We start from the raw sequence: 22,806 nt of genomic DNA, 5'->3' as shown, positions 1-22,806 counted from the left end.
CGGAAACGCGAATTGCAATTACAATGAACTTAATATCTATTCTCTCACTAAGGCAGGTATACAATACAGACATAATTGTATTAAGTAGTACATGGGAAATTTGTCATTATTTGCATAACTTATCATGTGATTAGGCGTATTACTAAATGAAAGCAAAAGTGTGTTGTTCATTAAATACGTTTACGTTAATTTTTGCATTATATGGTCTATGAATCAATTTCTTTTGCATATTGTTGACAATTGTCACGTTCTTGTGTTCCAGCTCTTGACAATTTATTTTGCTGCTGTCATCAAAATATTTGGGGTCTATGCTCAATGTACAAAACTCATATGAACATGTTGAGAAAACATGTTGGGTTTGGCTTTCTGAATTCATGATTTTATGTTTGCCATGTAAGCTTTATGAATAGTACGAGTTTGTAAACGCAGTGCTACAATATTCTCGGATCCGAGACTCAGAATGATTATCTGAGAATTTTAATTTAATTAATTTTCATTCTAAATTAATTATTGATGTTCTGTATGCTTATTTGTTTGAACAAATATATATCATACTATACTTGTTTTCTTTATTTATGTACTTATTTAAACATTTAAGAACTGAAGAAGCCAATTATTTAATATACATATATCAGGACCTTGCGAGCGCTCGTTTGTAAATTATGGGTATTCAATTATATTGTTCTTTATATTTTCTTATAGCAAATAATTTTTAATTTCCTTTAATTTTTAAGGAAATTTCTGCTTCTCTATTAAGAATGATTGCTAATGAAAAGTACATACTATATGCTTATATAAAGCTGTGAGAATATTACGACATAAAGATTTACACTTTCAATTATCACCCAGTTGCTACTTTTTAAAAAAATATTTTAAAGCCTAACGCAATATTGAATAATACAGAATTATTTAGTTTTTTCTGTCACAAATACTGCAAATGAATTGTTTTCCGTAATTTTATATTCCTTTGTTATTGTTTAAGAAGTTGACACATGTAGTTAGCACAAAAGAAACCTAAACAGTAAATAAAAACAACAGTATATCAACTCGATAGATGTTTTTCTTAAATATCGTTTTACTTTGATTTTCATTAACAATTTATATATTTCATTTTGAAAGTTTTTAAGGTATTTCTTATGTTATTATTTCATTTCGCTTTTAACAGCATATTGGTTTCAACCTTTACAAACTATCGTTTTTCTCTTCTTGTTTTTGGTTTGCCTGCAAGTAACAGTAAAAGAAATACACACACACATGCTCTTATCCGTTGTAATTTTGTGGGCAGTGCTTGCAGAACTGTAGAAAGAGGGCAACGGCAAGGAAAGCTGAATTAACCGGGCGAACCAAAAACTTACCCAAAAAAGGAAAACAGCAAACACGTGCTTCGGTCTCTGCAGCTTCCAACGTTTCACACACACAGACGCACTTACACTTACTTTGAACTTGAATTGTCCTTTGGGGGTTGGCCTTTTGTATTGTTTCGCTTGAGTTTGCCTTTGGGCTTTGGTTTATACTTAAAACCTGAACGTATGTAATTACATTAAAACATAAAAACAAGAAGAGAAACGCCACAAAAAAACTGCAGTTCACTTTTTGGCACAAAAATTACTGGCGGGCAGAACAACACTTTTAAATTTCACATGGACATGAGGACAGCAGATGATGATTATAAATGTTGAGTGTGTAATTCTTTAAGTTCTGTTTTCTCAGCTCGGCACGATTTGAACCGCGCGCAACGAATTCGCAAATACGACTGATATTGTTGATATGACGGGCCTCCGTTGTTGGTTAAATGTACGAGCAACGTACATACATATGTACATATGTATATACGTGTATGTATTTATGTATGTAGCTCGGCAGAATTTCACGCATACACAAACACACACAAATACAGACGAGCTGAGGCTGTCTCTTTGGGTCGTCGTTACTGCTGGCGTTATCGTATGGGAAATTTACAGTCGTTGTTTTTGTTTTCTTTTTCCTGCTATCGTCGTTCAACCAAACGCGTATTCTAATCCAATAAGCTTATTTCAAGTAATCTCGCTCTCTGACGTCATGGCCGACGGCAGTGGAGAGCTGGACTCGTGCACACTGCAGCTTAGCGTGAGTGTGTCGGATGCTGCAGGTGGCTAAATCGTTGATTGCATTGTCCTTTGCAAAGGACGATTACGAATGTTGTGAAATATGAAAATTACGCTAGTGCTGATGTAAGAATGGCGATATTATGAAGGCATCTCTGAAAGTCCTTTGACTGTCTAGGTATTGAAACTTTTGGATCAAATAGTTATTCGGAACACAATCCAGACCTTGATTAAAAGATGTAATTTATCCATAAGCAGTACTTGAAGATAATTAATCAAACAAAAAAGGAATGCTGTAGGAATGTATTAGGCTCGTGTCGACATCTTTACCGGCTGCGGCTTTATCGATCTTCTTATGTCAACTATATTAGAGTACGTAGTTGTATATAAAATGGATATTGGGAAACTTTGTTATATTACCAAGCACTTTTAAATAATATTATCATCGTCATAATAAGAGTTAAATCGCGGCATAGACAGATGCTTTCTTATATATTTTTCATCAAGTTTATTGGCTCAAATATTACATTTTTGTTTGAAAATACATATATTTTCATGAAATATATGCACCAGTTGCGTATGTGCTTTGTTTTTGCCATAATATACAATTATCTTTTGCATATCGGTACAAGTATTGTTTGTATAATCGAGTTGCCTACATTTATGTTGCTAATTGTTTAAATAATTGAAACGGTAGTTCCTTGTTGTTTATTTAAGTCATTTAGCTATGTTTAACTACGGCACGTTAACTAAGAGTACTTTCCATTTAAAAACTGGTCTCATTGTTGTGATTGCATCAAAAATTTGGTTAACATTTCACTTGCGATCTGCTTAAACACTAGGCATAAAATACATTGGTATTTATAACTTAATTAAAGCATTCAATTGTTCATGTTTCTCTTGTTGTTGGTGCTGTTGTTATTGTTATTCGCCATACCTCAGTGCGGCTCTACCGCATCTGCATCTGGTGTTTCATTAAAACCACAAAAACTCCATTTCGTCTCATCATCAGCCTTGAACAGATTTGGGTACTTTTTCAGTATGCTGGTCAGTTCGTCGGTGCCTTTTAGCTCCAAGGACCTAATAAGCATGCCACGCAAATAGATGACAATGTTCTCAATGTTCAAGCCACGCGGATGCATTACAAGATAGGCGGCAGTTAATGCGATAATCTTTGCCTCGGCAAGTTCTAATGTCTTAAAAGTACACTGTAAGTGAGAATATTGAATAATTCTAATTAATAAATTGCAATAATTTACATTTAAAATATGTGATTAAATCTGGGAAATTCACAAATATGTCATGAATATATGTATACACGTATATATTATTATTTGCATATATGATCGCCTAATTTTATCGCTTATAAGTATATCAACAGTAGAACAAACTTTTTCAGAAATGATCTAAATTTCAAGCCTAAAGATGACATTCTGAAAAGCACTTCATTGGCCTTTATATTTGGAAAATTCCTTCAAAATACAAAACCCAGCAGTTAACATTGGTGTTAATTAAAAGAAAAATACTTTAATAACAAATCAAAACGAAACGAGATTAAACCAGTCTATAATGTAGATTTTTTCAGAATTAAAAAATCTGCTTTAGACCAGATTTTTTGTCTCAGTACTGTTCGGTATGTTATTGATGGGTGTAGGCAGTATTTAGTGTAGTGCCTTTTAGTAAAATCACAACTTCTATTTTACTATTTTAATACAAAATTACTATAGCCACGTATAGATGGCGTGCTGTTAAATTGTGAGATTCCAGTAAACCTATAGAACATACCTGCTGTGCAGCTCTTGCGGGCAAAATATTGGCATCGTTAATCACCATCTCATCGGCTGGAATCGGTTCCACAGCAGCTGGATCTAATTCCGTTGCCGTTGAAACAGAAACTGTTGTTTTTGCAGCCGCATCCTGTTTCTCGTCATCCTCGATTTCGTGAATCTCGACCACGCCACTTTGATGCTCGATTATGCGTACATCATCGTCTACCTTGTCGATGTCGATAATCTCTGGATCCTCGGATTGTAAGGAGTCTGTTGCCTGCCTGCCATTGCGTTGCTTGCGCTCGCATTCTTCGCTTTCGCCGCTGCTGTATTCAGCATTGGAAGTATTTGAAGCGCTGGCACTGAAAGCCTCTCTGTCTTTTAGCTTGTCCACAGTCTCCTTGATCTTTGTCTTGAGTAGTAGCTGCTTGACACCTGCCTCCTTCAGATTACGCTCCAATTGTTCTATGGTTTTGGCATCCTTCTGCTCGCGCAGCTTTGTTTGCAACAGCTGTGTCTGCATGTTGCGTATTGTCTCCTGCAGCACTTTTATTTGCTTCTCGCGCTGCACACTATCGTGCCTCAGATCGGTGCGCTCCAGCGACATCTCATTGCGTATGGCCTCCAGTTGACAGCGCAGGGAATCGTTTTCATCCTAGAAAAGTAATGATGATAATATCATTTAATTGATGAACATAACAATTTAAGTGTAGTATTTATACACACCTTAAGGCTTTCACTATCATACCGCATGCGTTTCCCGCCACGCTTCTCGTAGTCTCGCTCATCATCCGAAATTTCCATCTCGTCATCATCGATTTGCACGGCTCGGAGCTCCTGCATTTTATTTGAAAAGTTTATACAATTAATGATTTGGTTTTGAAAGATACTGTTCGATGAGAACCATTTCTTAAAGAGATAAAGGTAACCTAACTATAGAATTTGTATTGAAATATTCAGCTTCGAATTAGCTTGTCTTGGCTTTTTGGTCTGGTCTAGTCCGCTTACTTACCTCGCCACATTTCAATAAGCTTTAAAAAGTGTATTTTATTAATTTGTTGTTTGTTCGCGTATTTATAAACATGGAATATTAACCATTTGAAGAATATATTATATTTTACCAACACAATTTTATTGGCCAATTTTACCAGTGAGTGCCTTAAAAACTTGCAATTGCTTTGCTTTTTCGTATATACTATACATTTATCTTCGTTTTGTAATTATTTAAATAAAAAATACATTTGCAAGTTCGGAGGACATTCGTCTCAAGAGTTATGTTTTTAGTTGAAAGCTTATTAAAAACAATTATGGCATGTTAATGCTTAGTTTTTTTTTTACCCAAAAGAGATAGGAAATATACTATTTACTATTGCTTAAAAGCGTTCATAAGCATATAATGGCCAAAGAGCGAATAAATAATTTAAAAAACACTTATGATTGGGAACTGTTCCACATAGCGAGTTACTGGAAAAAACTACGTTAAATGGAATCTAAAAATTAAAAATTAATCAAGTTAATAAACTGCTTCCCTTAAATTTTGGACCCCAAGAGTTGGTATCTACTATACTTATCAGTTTTAGATTAACAATATGAAACAAAATCTGTTTAGATCAACCAAGTTAGTTCAATCTATTCAATCTAGATTGGCGAACGGCGAATACAAATTGAGGGTGCGTTTATAATTAGTTTTCGATATTGGCGAACGGATATCTTTCCTTTCGTTTATCTTTTCAACGGTTTTAAAAAATGTTTATTCCTTCAAATCTCATTGTCCCAATATGCATATTGGAACAGTTCCCAAAAAGTTAAACAATCAAAACATTTGGTTAACAATGCAATGGAGGAGAATTAACTATATTCTAAAAATGTAGACAGAAGGCAATTATTACGAAATATATTGGAAGTTGCATGACGTTATTTCAAGCGAACGAATACAGAGCTGGCAATTATTTAAATCAACTAAAAATGTGTAATTTATGGAGAAGAAATTGACGCTAAAAATAAACTGTAATTGGCAAATCTACAACAGTTGATTAGTCGACATAGGAAACAAAATAATAGGTAATTGCGAATGGGGTAAATACTTAGTAGGCGAAATCGACATGCCAGCCTATAGGCGATATGGTGAAGTGTACAGAAATGAAATAAAAAGGAAAATGTTAGACAAGCAATACGATAATAAGAATGTGAATATTAAGAATCACATTAATTGACAACAATATTTTATTTAATGTATTATACTTTTTGAACTTTTCGTAATTCTTTCATTGAACATTTTTGTACGTACCGTGGCTAATTTCTTCCATTGATCGATGTTTTTTCTTTGGGCTTTGGTGAAATGGTCCCAAACCTTCTTGTGAACAGACTTCTCGAACACTTTTTCAATCTGAGTGACTGAACAATAATGCAATAATATATAATAATATTAAGGGAGGACAGAGGGTAGTTTTTGTTGTTGATGTTTTTCTTGACTGTTTAACTAGACTGCGTCTTAAAAAAAAGTTTTCAGTTTGAAATAATAAGTAGAAAGAAAACTACTTGAGAGACCCTCGCAAATGCATGGCATATAGCACATCGGATTGAATATAAATAGTCTAGAGACAGTGCAACGGATTTTACCTATAGACTTGGTTATGGTCATGGTTAGTTAAGGTGCGCAAGTGCTTTTTAGAGACAGCCAATAGCGCAGGCGGTGTCTGGTCCGATATCGAGTCTGAATTAAGAACTACTTTTATTTACTTATTTTATTGGTTTGCTCTGCTGTTTTACAAACCTTTGGCCTGGACTTAAAGTACATAATAGAGCTTGATGTGGAGTGTAGAAGAGTGTTAGACCAGTGAGTGAACAAGTTTTCCAAAGGCGTCACACAATGGGAGAAAAGGAATGTTAAGAGCTTGCATTCTGACTTGGATAATACAACCTAATCATAATATAACCTAACCCAACCTATGCATGCTTCAAATTCCATTTTTAATTTTGCTTCATTATAAGACAAATATTGACGTTGACTTTATATTCAATTGGCGGAGTTTACGAAAAAAATTCGACCCCAAAGTAGGACAAAATGGGTGAAAAGCAAGTTCCCTGCAAAATCATTTTTTTTCTGTATTTCGAAGCTCATATGTAAAAAAAGTGCTTTTCATCCGAGAATATATTATAATTATTGTAATGTTCCGTACCAAATAAACTAAACTAAACTTTATGAGATATGTATATAGTTTATTTGACAACATATCGGGTTTTTTGGAGAAAGAAAATCAATTTGTTGAGTGCCCAGCCATGCTTCCAGAACATACTTCTATCTTTTTATAACCTACGTTGTAGTATTATCCCATTCTGTTTTCTTCCATTGTGTGGCGCTTATGTTGAGTCTCGGCTTTACCTGCTCGCTGTTTCGCTTAGCGCTTGGTTTGTACATTGAGAGCAAATTTTAGACAGTGAGTTTTCATATGTAGTTTACGGGTTTTTTAAGGAGCGATGAGTATAATATGCTAGTGTGCGAGTCAGTGTATATGTTGGTATTGTTTGTGTATGTGTGTGTGTTTAGATTTGTATGTTATTAATGTTAGACGCTAGATTCTAAAACCCAGGCGCAAAATAAATCAAAAATGTTGAAAAGGGAGCGCGCCTAAGAGAGGACTAATCTAAGTACTTAAGCTAAGATCCATACCACTATTGTCACTTACATTGAGTGGACATTGTGCCCATTTGCTTGCGATAGCATTCGCGAGCTTTGCGCAAGTCCTCTTCCATCTGCTGCTTGTCTGCGTGCAGACGCCGGACATGCGCATGCGTGCTTTGTATCATTGAATAGAATACGTTCGCATTGCGTTTGGTGCAGTCACCGCGCTCCAGCCAGGCCGTTATGGTTTGTATGGCTTTCACGAAGGTCTCGTTGTTCCGTAGATTTTCCGAAACAACCGTGGCTTCGTGATCCGTGTAGTGTGGTATTGGTGGCGGAGATTGCGATCGTAGGCGGTCCAGGGACATACGCTCGCGATGGCGTTGCTCACGTTGCAGCTGCCGCTGTTTGCATTCATAATCATACTGATCATCACGCGCCTGCGCGTAATCCACGTGCAAGCGCCCAAAGTTTGGCGGCTCATTAATGCTGGAGATGCGCAGGCGATAGCCGGATAAGTAAATGGCCCGATCGATGGCCGTCTCATGGCGATAGCGTATGTGACAGAAGTTCTTTTTAGACATGCGCAGCGTCGTGATTTCCCCACACGATTCGAATATCTCGCGTATTATATCTTCGGTAATATTCTCAGGTAAACCGCCCACAAAGACCGTGCGACATCCAGGAGGACGCTCGCGTATGGTTGGCGGCGGTGCATTCGGATTGGGCGGAAAGAGTATGCAGTTTTTGGTTTTTATTACCTCCTTTAAACCAACAGGCGTGGCACCATCTGAAAGTGTCACTCAGAGTTTAAATTTTGGCTATATTAGCAGCATTATTTCTGATCCATCTTACCAGCTCCAGTAGCCTCCACGCCCGTTGCTGCGGTCGGCACCACGCCGCCCGCCTCTGGGGGCAAACCGGCAGCAGCTGCAGCTGCAGCATAACCAGCCGCCGCATAATTGCTATGCATCTGCTGCATGGCAGCGGCCATCATTGCCGTCGGATCCATGAGCATTTGTGCATTCCCGTTGGTCGCACTGGACGCCGATGCTGTGGCGTTGCTGGGCGAGGCAGCAGCTGCCACTGCCGCAGCATTTTGAGCCGTGGGAAAGTACAAATAGCTTGGCGTCGTATGCAACAATCCATTCAAATAGAGTTGCGCATCCGGCAGCGTTAGGGCTGTACCTGGTAGCTTGTCTGTCGGCTTTAAAGTTGGTCCGGATAGTGCAGCCATTGTTGTGTTCTCGTTGGCATCCACATCTGTATCGTTTTCCAAGTCCATGGGGGCACTGCCTCCCTGAGTGCTGTTTGATTTGGACTTGCACGTCGATTTATTGGATACTGCCAATGCTGTGCCAGATTGCATGGCTGAGCTGCTGCTTGTTGTTGTGGGCGTAGCATTGTGCGTGCCGCCCACCGTAGTGGTTGTTATGGCCGCTGCCAGCTGGTTAATGAAACTCGGATGATTTGGCAAGCTGACGCTATTTGGCATAGTCCTAAAGATCGGCACTGCAAAAAGTAAAATTACCAAATATTGAGAATGCCATACAAAAGCAATCGAGCAAAACAAAAGCAATGATTGTGCGCATAAAACGCATGGCGTTAGGAACTTTTTCAATGTAGGAGACGAGGGTCGTGGTTTTAGCAAAATCGGTCGCAGTGTCGCTGTGCAATCAACAAAACATCAATAAATTAAAAAACCTAGCAAAACACTCACTTAGGATGCACTTCTTCATGAACCTTCTTCTTCATATTGTTTTACTTACACATGTTATCAGCCAAATTTGCATAATTGTACGCCATGGCCGCGCTATATATATGCACTACATGCGGCCTTTTCCAGACGAATTCACATAGCGCTCTGTGTCATTTTGAATTACTTGCCACAAGTTATTCATTAAGTTAAAAATTATATCAGCTATTTTTCACACACACAATGTGACTGCTTATGGTTTTTTTAAACTAGAAAAATAAATGCAGCAAAAGAAAATAAAACACACGTTGCCACCTAATTTAATGTTTGTTGGATAAGTTGCCAGCTGGTTAAGGCATAAAGTCATCCCCATGCCTATGTGGTATTTTTTAGTAAATCCAATGCGCCCGCCAATATCGTGTGTACACACTGTTTATGAATCATCAGCTGTCACTTCTAGAAAAACAACAAGTAATAGAAATTGTGTTTGGTGGAAATTTAAATTATTTTTGAAGAAATTTTTGGACATTATGTCTCTTAATACGGCTCACGCTAATAATGGCGTGCTCATCCATGCGGGTGAATAGTAAGTATTCGAAAAATGCTTTCGTAGCAATATTTTCATCTTTTGTTGTGGCAAAAACTGACGTCACTTGTATTTGCGTATTATTTGGGTAAATTGGATGCAGGTGGCGTGTCTTTCGCAAAACGCGTTAACCATGCCACCTGGCCTGCGATTAGATTAAATTTTAATCTACCTATTTATCATTTTTCTTCAGCATATTGCTGCATAGCGATAGCGTTTCGATGGAGTTTTCCGGTCAAGACAATCCCTTGTTCAAAGGATCGAAGACGGGACGCATTTATTTAACGTCGCATCGCATGATTTTCAACAGCAAGAAATCGTCAGATCCACTGCAATCCTTCAGTGCACCGTTCGTGGCGCTCTCCGATGTAAGTGCAACAAAAAGCCAACTGGCGTTGTAATTAATTTGTCCTTCCCACTTATAGGTTGAAATCGAGCAGCCAGTCTTTGGTGCCAACTACATAAAGGGAAAGGTACGTGCCCAACCTAATGGCAACTATGTCGGCGAGGTAAAGTTCAAATTGCACTTCAAAGCTGGCGGAGCTATTGAGTATGGTCAGGCTCTGTTGCGTGCCGCCAAGACCGCCATGAACAACTACCATCGCGGTGGTCTGCCTGGTGACGATCCTCCACCATATGCCCCAGCCGGCGCATGGCACGAGGCGCCTCCACCGGCATATCAGCCACCACCCGGTTACTATGGTTGGCTGCCGCAACATGATGCATTCAGTGGTCCGGCACCGAATACGGTGTTCATCAGCGACAATCCGCCGCCATACCCGGGCATCAGTAAGTATTTCACCATATGTTATAAGGGATTCACTCGGCTTTTGTTATTACACAATTACTGCGCTGCCTTATTTATCATTGGCTCAAATATTAAACAACAAATTTTCAATGCGCGCACGCTTTATCTTACACACCTGCACATCTTTTCGTTATATTTTCGATAGCACCGCCTACCAATCAGCCAGCACCACAGCCGCAGCAGCAGCCAACTGAACCCACTTGGTATGGTTTTTCAGTGCCCCCACAAAATCCACAGCCACAACAGCAGCCTGGTTATGGGCCTCAGGGCTGGAATGGTGGATACGTGCAGCCACCACCATATGCGGCCTGCTCCCCGAACTGTCCGCCGGGTGCTCCCTACGCTATGCCGCCCGCCGCTGGCGCTCAAGCTCCGTATGGGGGCTATAATTCACCCGGTGGCTTCAACACTCCGGGCTATATGCAACCACAGCAACCGAACGGCTACCCGGGTGGAGGTCCACCGCAGCAGCAACCACAACAGCCGCCAGCTGCAGGTCTAGCCACCGGAGCAGCTGGAGGTACTGCCGCCGCTAGTTTTATGGGCTTCAGTTTGCCACCAGGAAGTAAGTATTGCGATTGATTCGAAGATATTTGTAGCTTATAAAATCATATTCATCGCCCATTTAATTATTTGATTTGATAATTTACCCAGTATCTGCCCAATAAAAAAAGAGACTGAAATTTGCAAATGCTATTTGGATCAATCAAACTGTGAAAATGGTTCAAAATGCAACGCTCTTACACACTATTTCTAACCCTGACACAATCAACATTTTATAACAATACTAATGCGCCATACAGCTCAAGAATGCAGAAGAATATTGTCCATTCAATTAATTTGCTGACTGGTCTTGGATAAATATTGAGTTAGACGAGTTTTGGAGGGTCTCTCACTTACTCTCTAAATAATAATATGCATATTCCGAACAGCGGACTTCTGTTTAACCAAAATTAATTTACATAATTAATAGGTCTTTTTTTTATATTTTATAGTCTACTTTAATAATTCATAATTTTATTTTTAAAATGCCTTAACTCACAATAATGCAATATTCACAATAAAATCTAACAAGTTACTAAACCCAAGCATAATGCCTATTTTTAATGGTATCTCAACAATTTTATTTGTTTGCCTACTCCACAGTGTAAAATGTTATGCAAGCAAGTTCTGTAACCTAAACCAATACGAAACATGTAAGACCCACTACATTTATTGTCTAAACAAAAGCCGAGCCCAAAACTTGTCTATACATGATGTGTATTATACATAAGTCTCAATAGTAACTTGTTTAATGATTTATTCTCCCTATTTCCATGCGAACTCCACAAACTATGCAGGGACCAGCAGCACACAATATTATTATTACTATAACAATTATCACTATCCAGCTGTGAGATCTTTATGCATTATTCCAGTACCCGTAATAATCCCTTAAGTAAATTGTAAGAATCGCAGTTTACATTTAGAGCTTAGATGCATCACACATTTTATTGCATCAACTACTTCTGCTTCTTATGCTTCGCACAGACTCCAAAGAAGCAGAGGCAGCTGCGAGCGCCTATAACACACAGTATAATCAACGTGGTAACAGTGCTCCAGGTCCGAATGACTTGCCGCCATCATATAACGTAAGTAAACGAAATTATCAATCGCCAGATATTGGTTTCACATGTTTGTTTCCCTCATTCCAGGACTTACCACCCAACTATAACGATTCCTCAAAGAAACAACAATAGACCGGGCTGGTGGTTACTAATAAGCTTTTTTATCTGATCTTAATGCCATTTAATTGGTCCAATGGTACCGACAAAAACGACAAAAGCTGATTCTGGAACGCATTCCTCTATTCGTCTACTCTCCCCCCAGTATATTAAAAGTTGTTGAGAAACTTTACTTGCTTTTGTTTTAGCCGTCTACGGTGAAAATGTGTTTTTATTTTGAATTTGTACACAAAGTGTTTATTATTTTGTAGTTGGATTGTTAGCTTTCGTCATAACATTTAGTCACAAAAATGCCGAAAATGTTGAGTTGATTTTTGAATTTTATCTGCTCCTTATATGTATGAATTATATATTATATTATTATATACATAAATAAACAATTATTGTTATATCCATTGTGCAATATGAGCACGAGCTTAGAAATGTGTGAAAAAACATTGAAATAAATATCTACGTATATGCCATATTAAATGTTTTCTTTCTTCGTAACATCCTGCAGATTTTTATAAATTCCAAAATATATATTAATAATAAATGAATATACTATTTGATAAGTTCCGAAAACGAAAAGATTCTTAAATTCTCCCATAGTAGTATAAAATGGATCAATATAAAAGTAATTAATTTCATCAAATTATATTATACTGAAATTGAAATTCTATTTCACATGATATCTCATTTAAATTTGACACTCATCTACCGGGTGCCTTCGCATGATATCTAAAACCCATGAACATTTTGTATGTTTTAAGAATTATATGGATTTCTCATGGATGCCATTGTCAGAATTGGACTAAATTGAAATGGGACCACATGGGAATCATCTCATCTCAAACTCTCATCAAAGTACCCTTGAAGTACATCCTTTCCAATAAAAAAAGAATCATAGAAGTCGGTTATCGTGATATAAAGTTATGCGTTCATTTGACTTGCACATACTTAATATATGGGCCCATTCTGGAAGCACCAGCTTTCAAATGGTATAAGAACCATTAAAAACAGTTCACCCAGTCGAGTGTATCGAGGTAACAAACATAAAAAAAAAATACAGACGAATTGATAACCTCTTCTTTTATGAAATCGATAAATAATCTTAATAATATTAATTTAAATTTCAATTAGACTTTGACTATGTGCCTGAGGAAATATTGAAACTGCTTTGAAAAAGGTGCAGCAGTTTTGGTAACATGCTTTTTTAATCTTGCAACTAATTACCTGCTATTGTCAATAAGCAATTAGCAAATAAAGTTAAATAGCTTGGCAATTCGCTCGCTAGATTAGTCTGAAAGCAAGCTTCAATGAACAGGGCGTCTGGTAATAATTGCTGTGTTCAATTGGCGATTGTCATTTCTTTCCACAATTCTTTCACATTTCATTCACAATCAATCACATTTCTAGTTGTGAATATGAACTTTTTCCATTGTACACATATGTAAATTTTTTTGGTATTTAAATGCTCGCATTGCGCGCCATATCATAACAGCTGTGTGGAAAGAGGAGCTGCCACATACCCATACATGTGGTATGGCAGGGAGAATAGGGCGGATGAGAGACGAACAAGCCGACTGGTTGAGCGAAAAATCAATCATACGCCACATGCGCACTGAAACGTTATGGCCAAGCCAGAAAAAATGCCAGAGCATTGGCAAGTAGTTGTGCATGCCCTCACAAAGGCAAACATTATTTTTAAATTGTTCTAATACACCACAAAAGCTAATAAATACATAAATAAATAAATAAGAGTGCAATATTCCATGTAAATGGAAACTAGCAATGTGTTTTAAAATAAATAAATTATAAATAATGAATACAAAAATATATGCACAAGCGCAGCAGCTTTAACATTCTGTGTAACTTATAATTGCACAAATATAATGCTTTTTGCGTTGAATAAATGCACAAAACTTCAAATTATATAGTACAAAGCACAGTCATTCATAATATCGGCGCGAGTTAATTGTGGAAACAGTTTGCATCTGTACTTTATCGATTTTGGTTTCGAAACGCGATTTTGATAGCAACCCCAAAACCCTGAATGACAACAGGGTACTAGGAATAGGAAAACCCTTCTCCTTGCGTGCCAAAAAAAATTGGCTCCTCAATTGAAGACAAGTTGTCATCCGAATTGAAGTTGACAACAGATATCCGCAGGCGACTTTCGGAGTAGAGGCTGAACCATGGACGGCGGTGCACAGGAAACCACTTATGAGCCGCTGGAAGGACGTGGTAGCAGCGACAGCAATCCCGGCATGCGCCACCCGAGCATGGATAGTCCAGAATTTGATACACGTGCTCCCAAAGATCAACGACATGCCGTCTACTTGGCACTGCTGGCAGCAGGCATTGGATTTGTGCTGCCCTATAACAGGTGACTTGAGAGTAGTTTTATTATCCTTTTTTAGACTTACTACAAAAATCCACAAGACACCTATGTTGCTTTTGAAAGAAATGTTTGCACTATCGGTTGGATTTATTTTTTAACCGATTTCAAAAAAGAGGAGGTTATCAATTCGTCTGTATTTTTTTTTTTTATTAAATTTTTTTTATATTTATTTGTACGTTAAATTTATAGCTCTTCGTTCTTATTATATAGCTTACCAATTTTGGTGATACTTGAAAATATGATGAGGAATTTTACAAAAATTTTGAATACCAAACATGCTTAGCATATCTGTGTATATTTTTGATTAATATTGATTGATTGATGTAATATTTTGATTATCCTACATTAGGGTAGACAGGCTAATATAGTATATGGACTTTGACTTTTTAGTCTTTGCGAAATCAAGATAAGATAATTAAATCGTTTGTTTTAGATCAATTTTAATTCTATACAGTTTGATCAAGGTCGGGACTTCGGGAAAGAGGCCTTAAAAAATGTCCTTTAAACAATATTCTTAAGCTTGGTAACAAGTTGTTTTGAGTACAGAAGTAACTGAAGGACGGCCTCTGAGCAAGCACAGTTAGGGCCAATTAAAAATAATGTATGCAATATTCATGAGTGATTGATTTCCATGTTTCATTTGTTGTAGCTTTATTATTGCCGCGGACTATTGGCAGGCACGATTTCCGGGTCGTTCGGTCGCCTTGGATATGTCGATGACATATATCTTTGTGGCGTTCACCACCGTTTTGCTCAACAATATTGTACTCTCGCTGGCGCCGTTTCAAACGCGTGTCCTTTTCGGCTACATGGTATCCTTTACCACGCTCATCTTTGTGGCCGTCTGCGAGGTGGCTTGGCACATGTTTGCCACAAATACGGCCTATGTTGTAAATATGTCGGCGGTGGCACTGACCGCCATCGGTTGCACCATACAGCAGTCAAGGTGAGTCGCAACAATAGGCTATCGTATATATACTTGTAGTTACTATATAGATTGATGTAATTGATTAATTGCAGCTTTTACGGATTTGCGAGCATGTTGCCCAAACAATACACGCAGGCGGTTATGGCTGGTGAGAGCATTGCCGGCTTTCTGGTGTCTTCCAATCGCGTTGTGACCAAACTTCTCATTAACAACGATCGCGTCTCGACCGTCATATTCTTTCTCACGTCCACCCTCTACATACTCTTTAGCTACTTGCTTCACATGGCCACGATTAACTCGCCCTTTGTGCGCTACCATGTGGAGGCCTGCTCCAAGATTGTTTTGCGACCGGATGAGGTGAGTGTTGAAATACAAAAAGGAAAAAAAAACCAACTAAAGTAATTTTCATGTTGACTGAGCTTAGTTCGTTATTTTTCAATTAAAAATTGAAATTGATTGAAGTAAAAATTAATATTTGAGAAATTTTATATAAAAGAAAATTGGAATTATTTCATCTTTCGAAATTTGCACCTCATTACAAATATTTAGGTTAATATGTTGATTATTATTTCTTTTATATAACACTATTTAATTGGTGTGTTTTTTAACAATTGTTCTTACTTACTTATTGACACAAAAAAATTAAAAGACATTTTTGACGAAGTGAAAATTTCAGCTTCTTTAAATAATCTTAAAAACTTGTTGAGTATTTTGGTGACCTTCCTCATAGTTATTTTTATTGTTTGGCCGGCTCGAGGTCAGAGTAAGAAAAACCAATTTATTTAATTTTCTTTTCTTTTTCCGATATATTTCGGTTACGCCACGGTAACCGTCTTCAGGGCAACTACAAAACATATAACATAATTAACATATTAAAACTATAACACAAAAATTTTTATATAATTACTTATTTAAGCAAGTCTGCTCTGTTTGACTTGGAGTTACTAACTAACAGGTGTCTGTAAATATGCGCGCAATTTTCGGTGTCTGCTTTGTAGTTAATTCTGTATTTGTTAGGTGTGTTGATAATGTGTAGCGTTTCGAGAGTGAATCGCTTACTGTAGTGTCGTTCTTGTTGAAGTACTTTCGTTTCTTCAAAGTTGGGGGTGTGTCCAGTCTCTATGCAGTGGGTTGTTAGAGCAGTTTTTTGTGTCAATGTTTGATGCCTTAGTTTGTAGTCTGACTTGTGTTGTGATATCCGTGTTTTTAGTTTCGACTTAGTGGTTCCAATGTAAAATCTCCTACATGGGTTGTCGCTGTCTCCGTCACATGGAATTTTATAGACTACGTTATTCAGGTCCATTTCTGCAATTTTTGCCTTAGTCTTATTAAAAATGTTCCTAAGTGTATTCTCCGCTCTGTGCGCAATTTGTATATCCTCTTTTTGATAGCAGTCTGACTGGGTGAAGCGTTCTGAGAACCCAGATACGTATGTCAGAGATTTGTAGATTTTTGGTGCTCTTGGTTCTTTTTTCTTTGGGTTCTTATGGTTCTTGATTAGGGAATACGTCAATTTGATAGGGAAGTCGTTTTGTGTCAGTATCCGTTTAATTTCTTCCTCTATTTGTTTATGGTAAAATTTGTCACTTGTCTCGAACATCCGTCTTATACAGTTCTTGGCTGTATTTATTATCATATTTTTCGGATGTTTCGAGTGATAGTTAATCAGCCTACCCGATGCCGTCGGTTTCTGGTACCATTTTGTTTTTAGCGTATTCCCACATCTATTTATAGTCAAATCCAAATAATTAAGTTTCTCGTCATTTTCTGTCTCTAATGTAAATTGGATGTCTTTGTGGTATATGTTGAGGGCGTCTAATGTCTTTTGCACCTGTTCCTTGTCAATAATTGCGAACAAGTCGTCAACATATTTGGTCAGGAGTCTTGGTCTATGGATCAATTTCGATGTTGTGTTTTCCAGAAGCTCCTCCATGACTATGTCCGCTATTACAGGGGACGCCGGGGATCCCATCGGTAGTCCCTTAAGTTGTATATACATTCTGTCCGTATACTTAAAATACCTTGTTTCACGGATGCAGAAATGTACGATGTCCATAAACATTCTCTTTGGGATTTTAGTGAAGCTTTCTATCCTGGTCCAGTTTTTACTGATGACATCCATCGCTAAGTCGATTGGGATGCTCGGGAACAGAGACACCACGTCGAACGAAACTAAAATCTCATCGTCTACTATATAAGTGTTGTTGACCTTGTCTTTAAACTCTGAGGAATTTTTAACGTTATATGGTGAGGTATTGGTCAGGTTCTTTAATATCCCAGCGATGTATCTACTAAGTTCGTGACAAGGGGAACCGACTGACGAACAAATCGGTCTCAGGGGTGTTCCTTTTTTGTGTATTTTCGGTAGTCCATAGATCCTGGGTGGTAGTGCAGTGCTTGTAACTAATTTATTCCTTTCAGTCTTTGTGATTATGTTCAATTGGAGTAGTTTGTCAACGAAGTTGTTGTTTTTATTCTGTAGCCTAAGCGTGGGGTCTTGTCTGAGTGTTCTGTATGTGTTTGCGTCTCCTAGTATATCCGTCATTTTGATATTATATTCCTCCTTGTCCATGGCTACCGTCTTATTTCCTTTGTCCGAAGTTAATATTAAAATGTTGTCATTAGTTTTCAGAAATTTTTTGGTTTGTTCCACTGTGTCTAATATTGCGCGATCTCTTGTGTTAGTTCGGTTGTTTGTCATCATGTTCTTAATTAGTAAAGAGAGTTTTATGCGAGCTGTTTCTTGGTTCTCTTTGTTTTTTATTGTTTGTACCAACTCCTCTCCGTCCGCTATGCATTTAAAGAGCGGAAAGCTTTTTCGGTCAGTTGGTAAAGCGTACTTTGGACCCATAGCAAGTAATGCTGTGATGTTTGGTGGGAATGTTGTGTGTGATTGGTTTGCAAACCACTCTGCCTGTTTTTTGTTGTTGTCTGTGTGCCGTTCGTTACGATCGTTTCTTAGGTTCTCCAGTTTTCGTAGTTGTCGTTCTTTGAGAGTTGTTGTCAGTTTGTTCATTATGCTCTCTTCACTCTCAAAAAATGCTTTTGTATCGTCCGCTCTCATTATTTCCTCTATGGTTGTTTTTGTTTTTTGTAATTGTTTCCTCTTCTCGTCAATAATATTATGTTTATGTGCGATCAATATACTAAGAATTTTCATGTGAAATATATGGCTATGCTTTTCTAATCTTTGGCTTATGTTTGTGGGAATGAGTGAGTTTGAATTATTTTTAAATATATTGGTGCAGTTTGTGGTATTGTTTATGAAGTTGGGGACAAGTTTGTACTTTCGGCATTGTAATAAAAATTTTATACTAGACTGTAACTTAACTAATTTTTTGGATATTTGCTGATATTTGTTAATTACGTGTTTGGAGTTTTTGTAGTTGTTCTTTATTTTTGCATATTCCATTTTACTGGTTGCTGCATACGGCGTGCCTTCCGTTTGAATAAATACAGCCAAGAACTGTATAAGACGGATGTTCGAGACAAGTGACAAATTTTACCATAAACAAATAGAGGAAGAAATTAAACGGATACTGACACAAAACGACTTCCCTATCAAATTGACGTATTCCCTAATCAAGAACCATAAGAACCCAAAGAAAAAAGAACCAAGAGCACCAAAAATCTACAAATCTCTGACATACGTATCTGGGTTCTCAGAACGCTTCACCCAGTCAGACTGCTATCAAAAAGAGGATATACAAATTGCGCACAGACCGGAGAATACACTTAGGAACATTTTTAATAAGACTAAGGCAAAAATTGCAGAAATGGACCTGAATAACGTAGTCTATAAAATTCCATGTGACGGAGACAGCGACAACCCATGTAGGAGATTTTACATTGGAACCACTAAGTCGAAACTAAAAACACGGATATCACAACACAAGTCAGACTACAAACTAAGGCATCAAACATTGACACAAAAAACTGCTCTAACAACCCACTGCATAGAGACTGGACACACCCCCAACTTTGAAGAAACGAAAGTACTTCAACAAGAACGACACTACAGTAAGCGATTCACTCTCGAAACGCTACACATTATCAACACACCTAACAAATACAGAATTAACTACAAAGCAGACACCGAAAATTGCGCGCATATTTACAGACACCTGTTAGTTAGTAACTCCAAGTCAAACAGAGCAGACTTGCTTAAATAAGTAATTATATAAAAATTTTTGTGTTATAGTTTTAATATGTTAATTATGTTATATGTTTTGTAGTTGCCCTGAAGACGGTTACCGTGGCGTAACCGAAATATATCGGAAAAAGAAAAGAAAATTAAATAAATTGGTTTTTCTTACTCTGACCTCGAGCCGGCCAAACAATAAAAATAATCTTAAAAACATTTTCTTACTTTATTCTGTAAAAAATACCCGTACTTCTGGGGGGAAAAATGATTACTATCACTAAAGTTGCTTAACCTGAAATATCTCTAGTTATATTCTACCGATACATAAAGGTTATGAATAGTGTTAGTAATTACCTTAATCTTTTTAGGGGAGCTAGAAATATATGGAAGTTAGCATCATAAGCCGAAGAGCAAATAATATTCCCCCCACCGGGTCGGAGGCGTTAATTAGATATTAATGTAATTTGATTAGATTTCTCCTTCTTATACTTTTGTAGCTTATAAGATTATTTTTATAAATTAATATAATTTCCTCCTATGTCGACAGTCAATGTTTGTTGACATAAATAAAATAAATAAATAAAAATGAAAGTTAACACCCATAATTCCACAACTTCATAGAATTTACTCTCAAATGCAGATGCTACTCGTAGTTTGAATCCGAGTCAATATTTATTCAGGACCAATATTTATTACCAAATGGTAATTCGGTCTCATGGTCTTATGCAATGTTTTTTAAATTTTTTTTTTTGCTTAGGAGTGATTTATGCATCTCTCGATCTGCCGTCGCAGAGAGGTATGTGAGACCTGAAGGATGAATCATGTTAGTCATGGATGTTAGTCATTGGTGGCTCTATAGCCATACTCTGTTGCCAATGGTTTAAGATACATATCTGATGTACTATACTTAAAATAGGATAGATGGAACGAATTTCTCCGTCCCTTTTTTCTGTCCGTCTGCTTGAACATCAAACCAAACTTGGTATAGAAAACTTATCTCATTATAATGCAAATTAATTTCAATACAAGCCAAGAATATTCTCAATGTTGTGCATTTCTAAACATGATCGATAAACAAATCATTCCAAACTCGCTCTTTATAATAAGGAGTACTTAGTAATGTTGTTCTATATTTTATTAAAACTTGCAGCAGGAAATCGATGGCGCAACCAGTAATACTAAATACGGAGTTCTCTCGATGGATGGCACAACCACGACCATGACCACTTCCGCCTCACGTGCCAATGGTGCCGGCAGCAGTAGCGGTGCGGCCAACACACTCAGCTTTAGCAATCCCGTCTATGAGCTGTCCAATCCCACGGCCGGCGAGAGCATCATTGAGGGTCTAAGTCAATTGCCGGAGCTGCCGGGAACGCCGCACGAGCCCACCACCCCCACAACTGTCGCGTTCAAGGTGGAGCACGTCATCACTCCGCGTCGTTGCCGGCCAAGCAAGCTCGGCGATATACGCGAAGGCTTCGTCACACGCTGGCGCGTCGCTCAGTGCGTCTATCCGTATATGGTGTGCATTGCTTTGGCGTATTGCGTTACGCTTTCGCTGTATCCGGGCATTGAGGTGGAGATCAACTCGTGTAGCTTGCGGACTTGGATGCCCGTACTATTGATGTTCTGCTTCAATACATCCGATGTGGTGGGAAAAGTGTTGGCCGCTAGTCCGTATCCCTGGTCCCGTCGTCAACTCATCCTGCTGTCGGGGCTGCGAATTGTGCTGGTGCCGTTGATCCTGCTGTGCTGTGCGCCTCGCCAGCGACCCGTAATATCCGGTGAAACGGCGCCCTTTATCTTTACCATTGCGCTGGGCATCAGTAATGGACTGGCCGGCAGTCTGCCTATGATGTTGGCGCCTGCCAAGGTCCCCGACACACTCAAAGAGGTGACGGGCAATATTATGACATTGTCGTATAATGTGGGCCTAACCGCCGGCTCGCTGATCGGCTATGTTTTCGAGTCCATGCTGGGTCCGCAACTGATGAATCCCTGCCCCACATATCCGTACGTGCCGGCTTCGATGCTGGACCAGATACACGGTCATGTACACATGCCACTGGACACCACCTTGGCACCACTGCTGAATGCGACAAGCAGCAGCGTCAGTAGCACAACGGAAAGTCCCACTAGTGCTGCTCCATCGCAGGGTACGTTGACACCAGCCCTGGCAACGGTCGCCACTACAACAGTTCTGGCTCTGTACACCACCGTAACAGGCACTGTGGCCAGTGTTCCGGAACTGCTCAATTCGACGCTTACGACTCTGATATCGGCTGTGACCTCGGTGGGCGACATTAGTGGCGAGCTGGTGGGTGGCAGCACGACGGATCCGCAAACGCCTGATGCGCTGCTGCAGGAGATCTAAATGGGATCCAAAATAATGGATAATGGAATCCCTTGTGGGACAAACGAACTGATTGTGCGCGTGTCTTTTTGTAAGAGTTATCCCCGAAAACAGATTCTCGTCTATGTATAAGTGTTTTGTCCGAGTTGTAGACAACAATCTCGTATTTGAAATGCTAACAAATTGCTTAACTTAAACGTAACAATTATCACGTCTATACGGAATCCGAAAATCAGGCTGACTAATTATATATCGAATAAATGTAAATGATCTCGGAATTTAAGCTTTCAGATATGACGTTTAACTCAACTCGATATTAATTGATACTTTTTTATTTTCTCAAGATGCCGCTAACTGAATGACTTTCTAATTACCTCATTAACGAATCCTGCAAATTAGTAAACGTTCTCAAAAAATCTAAACTCTTTAGTTGGTTATTGACGAAGTTTTCTCCCCAATCGAAAACATCTAATATTAATATTAATAAATAAAATCTTATTGAGGAAACGCTTCAACTAATTAGAAACATCTAAGTAGATATACTTACGCGTATCGCTAATTCCAATTAACAATTTTTGGATTCCGTATAAACGTGACTTATGTATGTATCGATAAACTCTATCTACCGTATTTGATTTTAGAATCTAAACACAGCCCATATATCTCTCAACATATACTACAATTTAATGCAATGGCATTCAAATTTAAA

At 38.1% G+C, this 22,806-nt stretch overlaps 4 protein-coding genes across 10 annotated transcripts in view; 2 read left to right on the top strand and 2 right to left on the bottom strand.

Annotated features, from left to right (window-relative positions):
- Positions 1–1,736, bottom strand: part of LOC115622507 (facilitated trehalose transporter Tret1) — a 30,658-nt gene extending 28,922 nt beyond the window's left edge. The window contains exon 1 of the mRNA XM_030516459.1: positions 1,356–1,736. The gene's annotated coding sequence lies outside the window, so the exon portion shown is untranslated. The remainder of the gene's footprint in view (positions 1–1,355) is intronic.
- Positions 1,737–2,657: 921 nt separating this feature from the next.
- Positions 2,658–9,435, bottom strand: LOC115622194 (ecto-NOX disulfide-thiol exchanger 2). Of its 2 annotated transcripts, XM_030516085.1 has the most exons (7): positions 9,245–9,435; positions 8,331–8,987; positions 7,540–8,265; positions 6,141–6,247; positions 4,580–4,690; positions 3,870–4,508; positions 2,658–3,292 (listed from the first exon to the last, which is right to left on the bottom strand). In XM_030516085.1, exons 1-7 carry the CDS (start codon positions 9,279–9,281, stop codon positions 3,023–3,025), a joined length of 2,547 nt encoding a protein of 848 aa, XP_030371945.1. In that variant the 5' UTR covers positions 9,282–9,435; the 3' UTR covers positions 2,658–3,022. The 2 variants fall into 2 exon arrangements, 1 of the variants encoding a protein (XP_030371945.1); XR_003995331.1 differs by lacking the exons at positions 2,658–3,292; positions 6,141–6,247 and having other exon boundaries at positions 4,494–4,508.
- A 31-nt stretch (positions 9,436–9,466) lies between these two features.
- On the top strand, positions 9,467–12,755 carry LOC115622195 (WW domain-binding protein 2). 6 transcript variants are annotated; one of them, XR_003995333.1, is made up of 7 exons: positions 9,467–9,757; positions 9,951–10,125; positions 10,183–10,546; positions 10,711–11,130; positions 11,712–11,761; positions 11,906–12,196; positions 12,260–12,304. XR_003995333.1 is itself a non-coding variant. In XM_030516086.1 (6 exons), the coding sequence occupies exons 1-6, from the start codon at positions 9,543–9,545 to the stop codon at positions 12,302–12,304; spliced, it is 1,320 nt and encodes a 439-aa protein (XP_030371946.1). In that variant the 5' UTR covers positions 9,472–9,542; the 3' UTR covers positions 12,305–12,755. The 6 variants fall into 6 exon arrangements, 2 of the variants coding, with proteins under 2 accessions (XP_030371947.1, XP_030371946.1); XR_003995332.1 differs by having other exon boundaries at positions 9,468–9,757; positions 11,712–12,196; XR_003995335.1 differs by lacking the exons at positions 10,711–11,130; positions 11,712–11,761 and having other exon boundaries at positions 9,469–9,757; positions 11,906–12,010; positions 12,096–12,196; positions 12,260–12,286.
- Positions 12,756–14,466: 1,711 nt separating this feature from the next.
- Positions 14,467–22,333, top strand: LOC115622711 (equilibrative nucleoside transporter 4). The gene is made up of 4 exons (XM_030516742.1): positions 14,467–14,657; positions 15,322–15,618; positions 15,693–15,957; positions 20,895–22,333. Exons 1-4 carry the CDS (start codon positions 14,467–14,469, stop codon positions 22,116–22,118), a joined length of 1,977 nt encoding a protein of 658 aa, XP_030372602.1. The 3' UTR covers positions 22,119–22,333.
- The last annotated feature ends 473 nt before the right edge of the window (positions 22,334–22,806 follow it).

Source organism: Scaptodrosophila lebanonensis, unplaced genomic scaffold (assembly GCF_003285725.1).
Source record: "Scaptodrosophila lebanonensis strain 11010-0011.00,11010-0021.00 unplaced genomic scaffold, SlebRS2 tig00000043-arrow-pilon, whole genome shotgun sequence".
In the NCBI taxonomy this organism is placed as follows: Eukaryota; Metazoa; Arthropoda; class Insecta; order Diptera; family Drosophilidae; genus Scaptodrosophila; species Scaptodrosophila lebanonensis.
The sequence above is the reverse complement of the archived record's forward strand: the minus strand, read 5'-3'. Positions and strand labels throughout refer to the sequence as shown.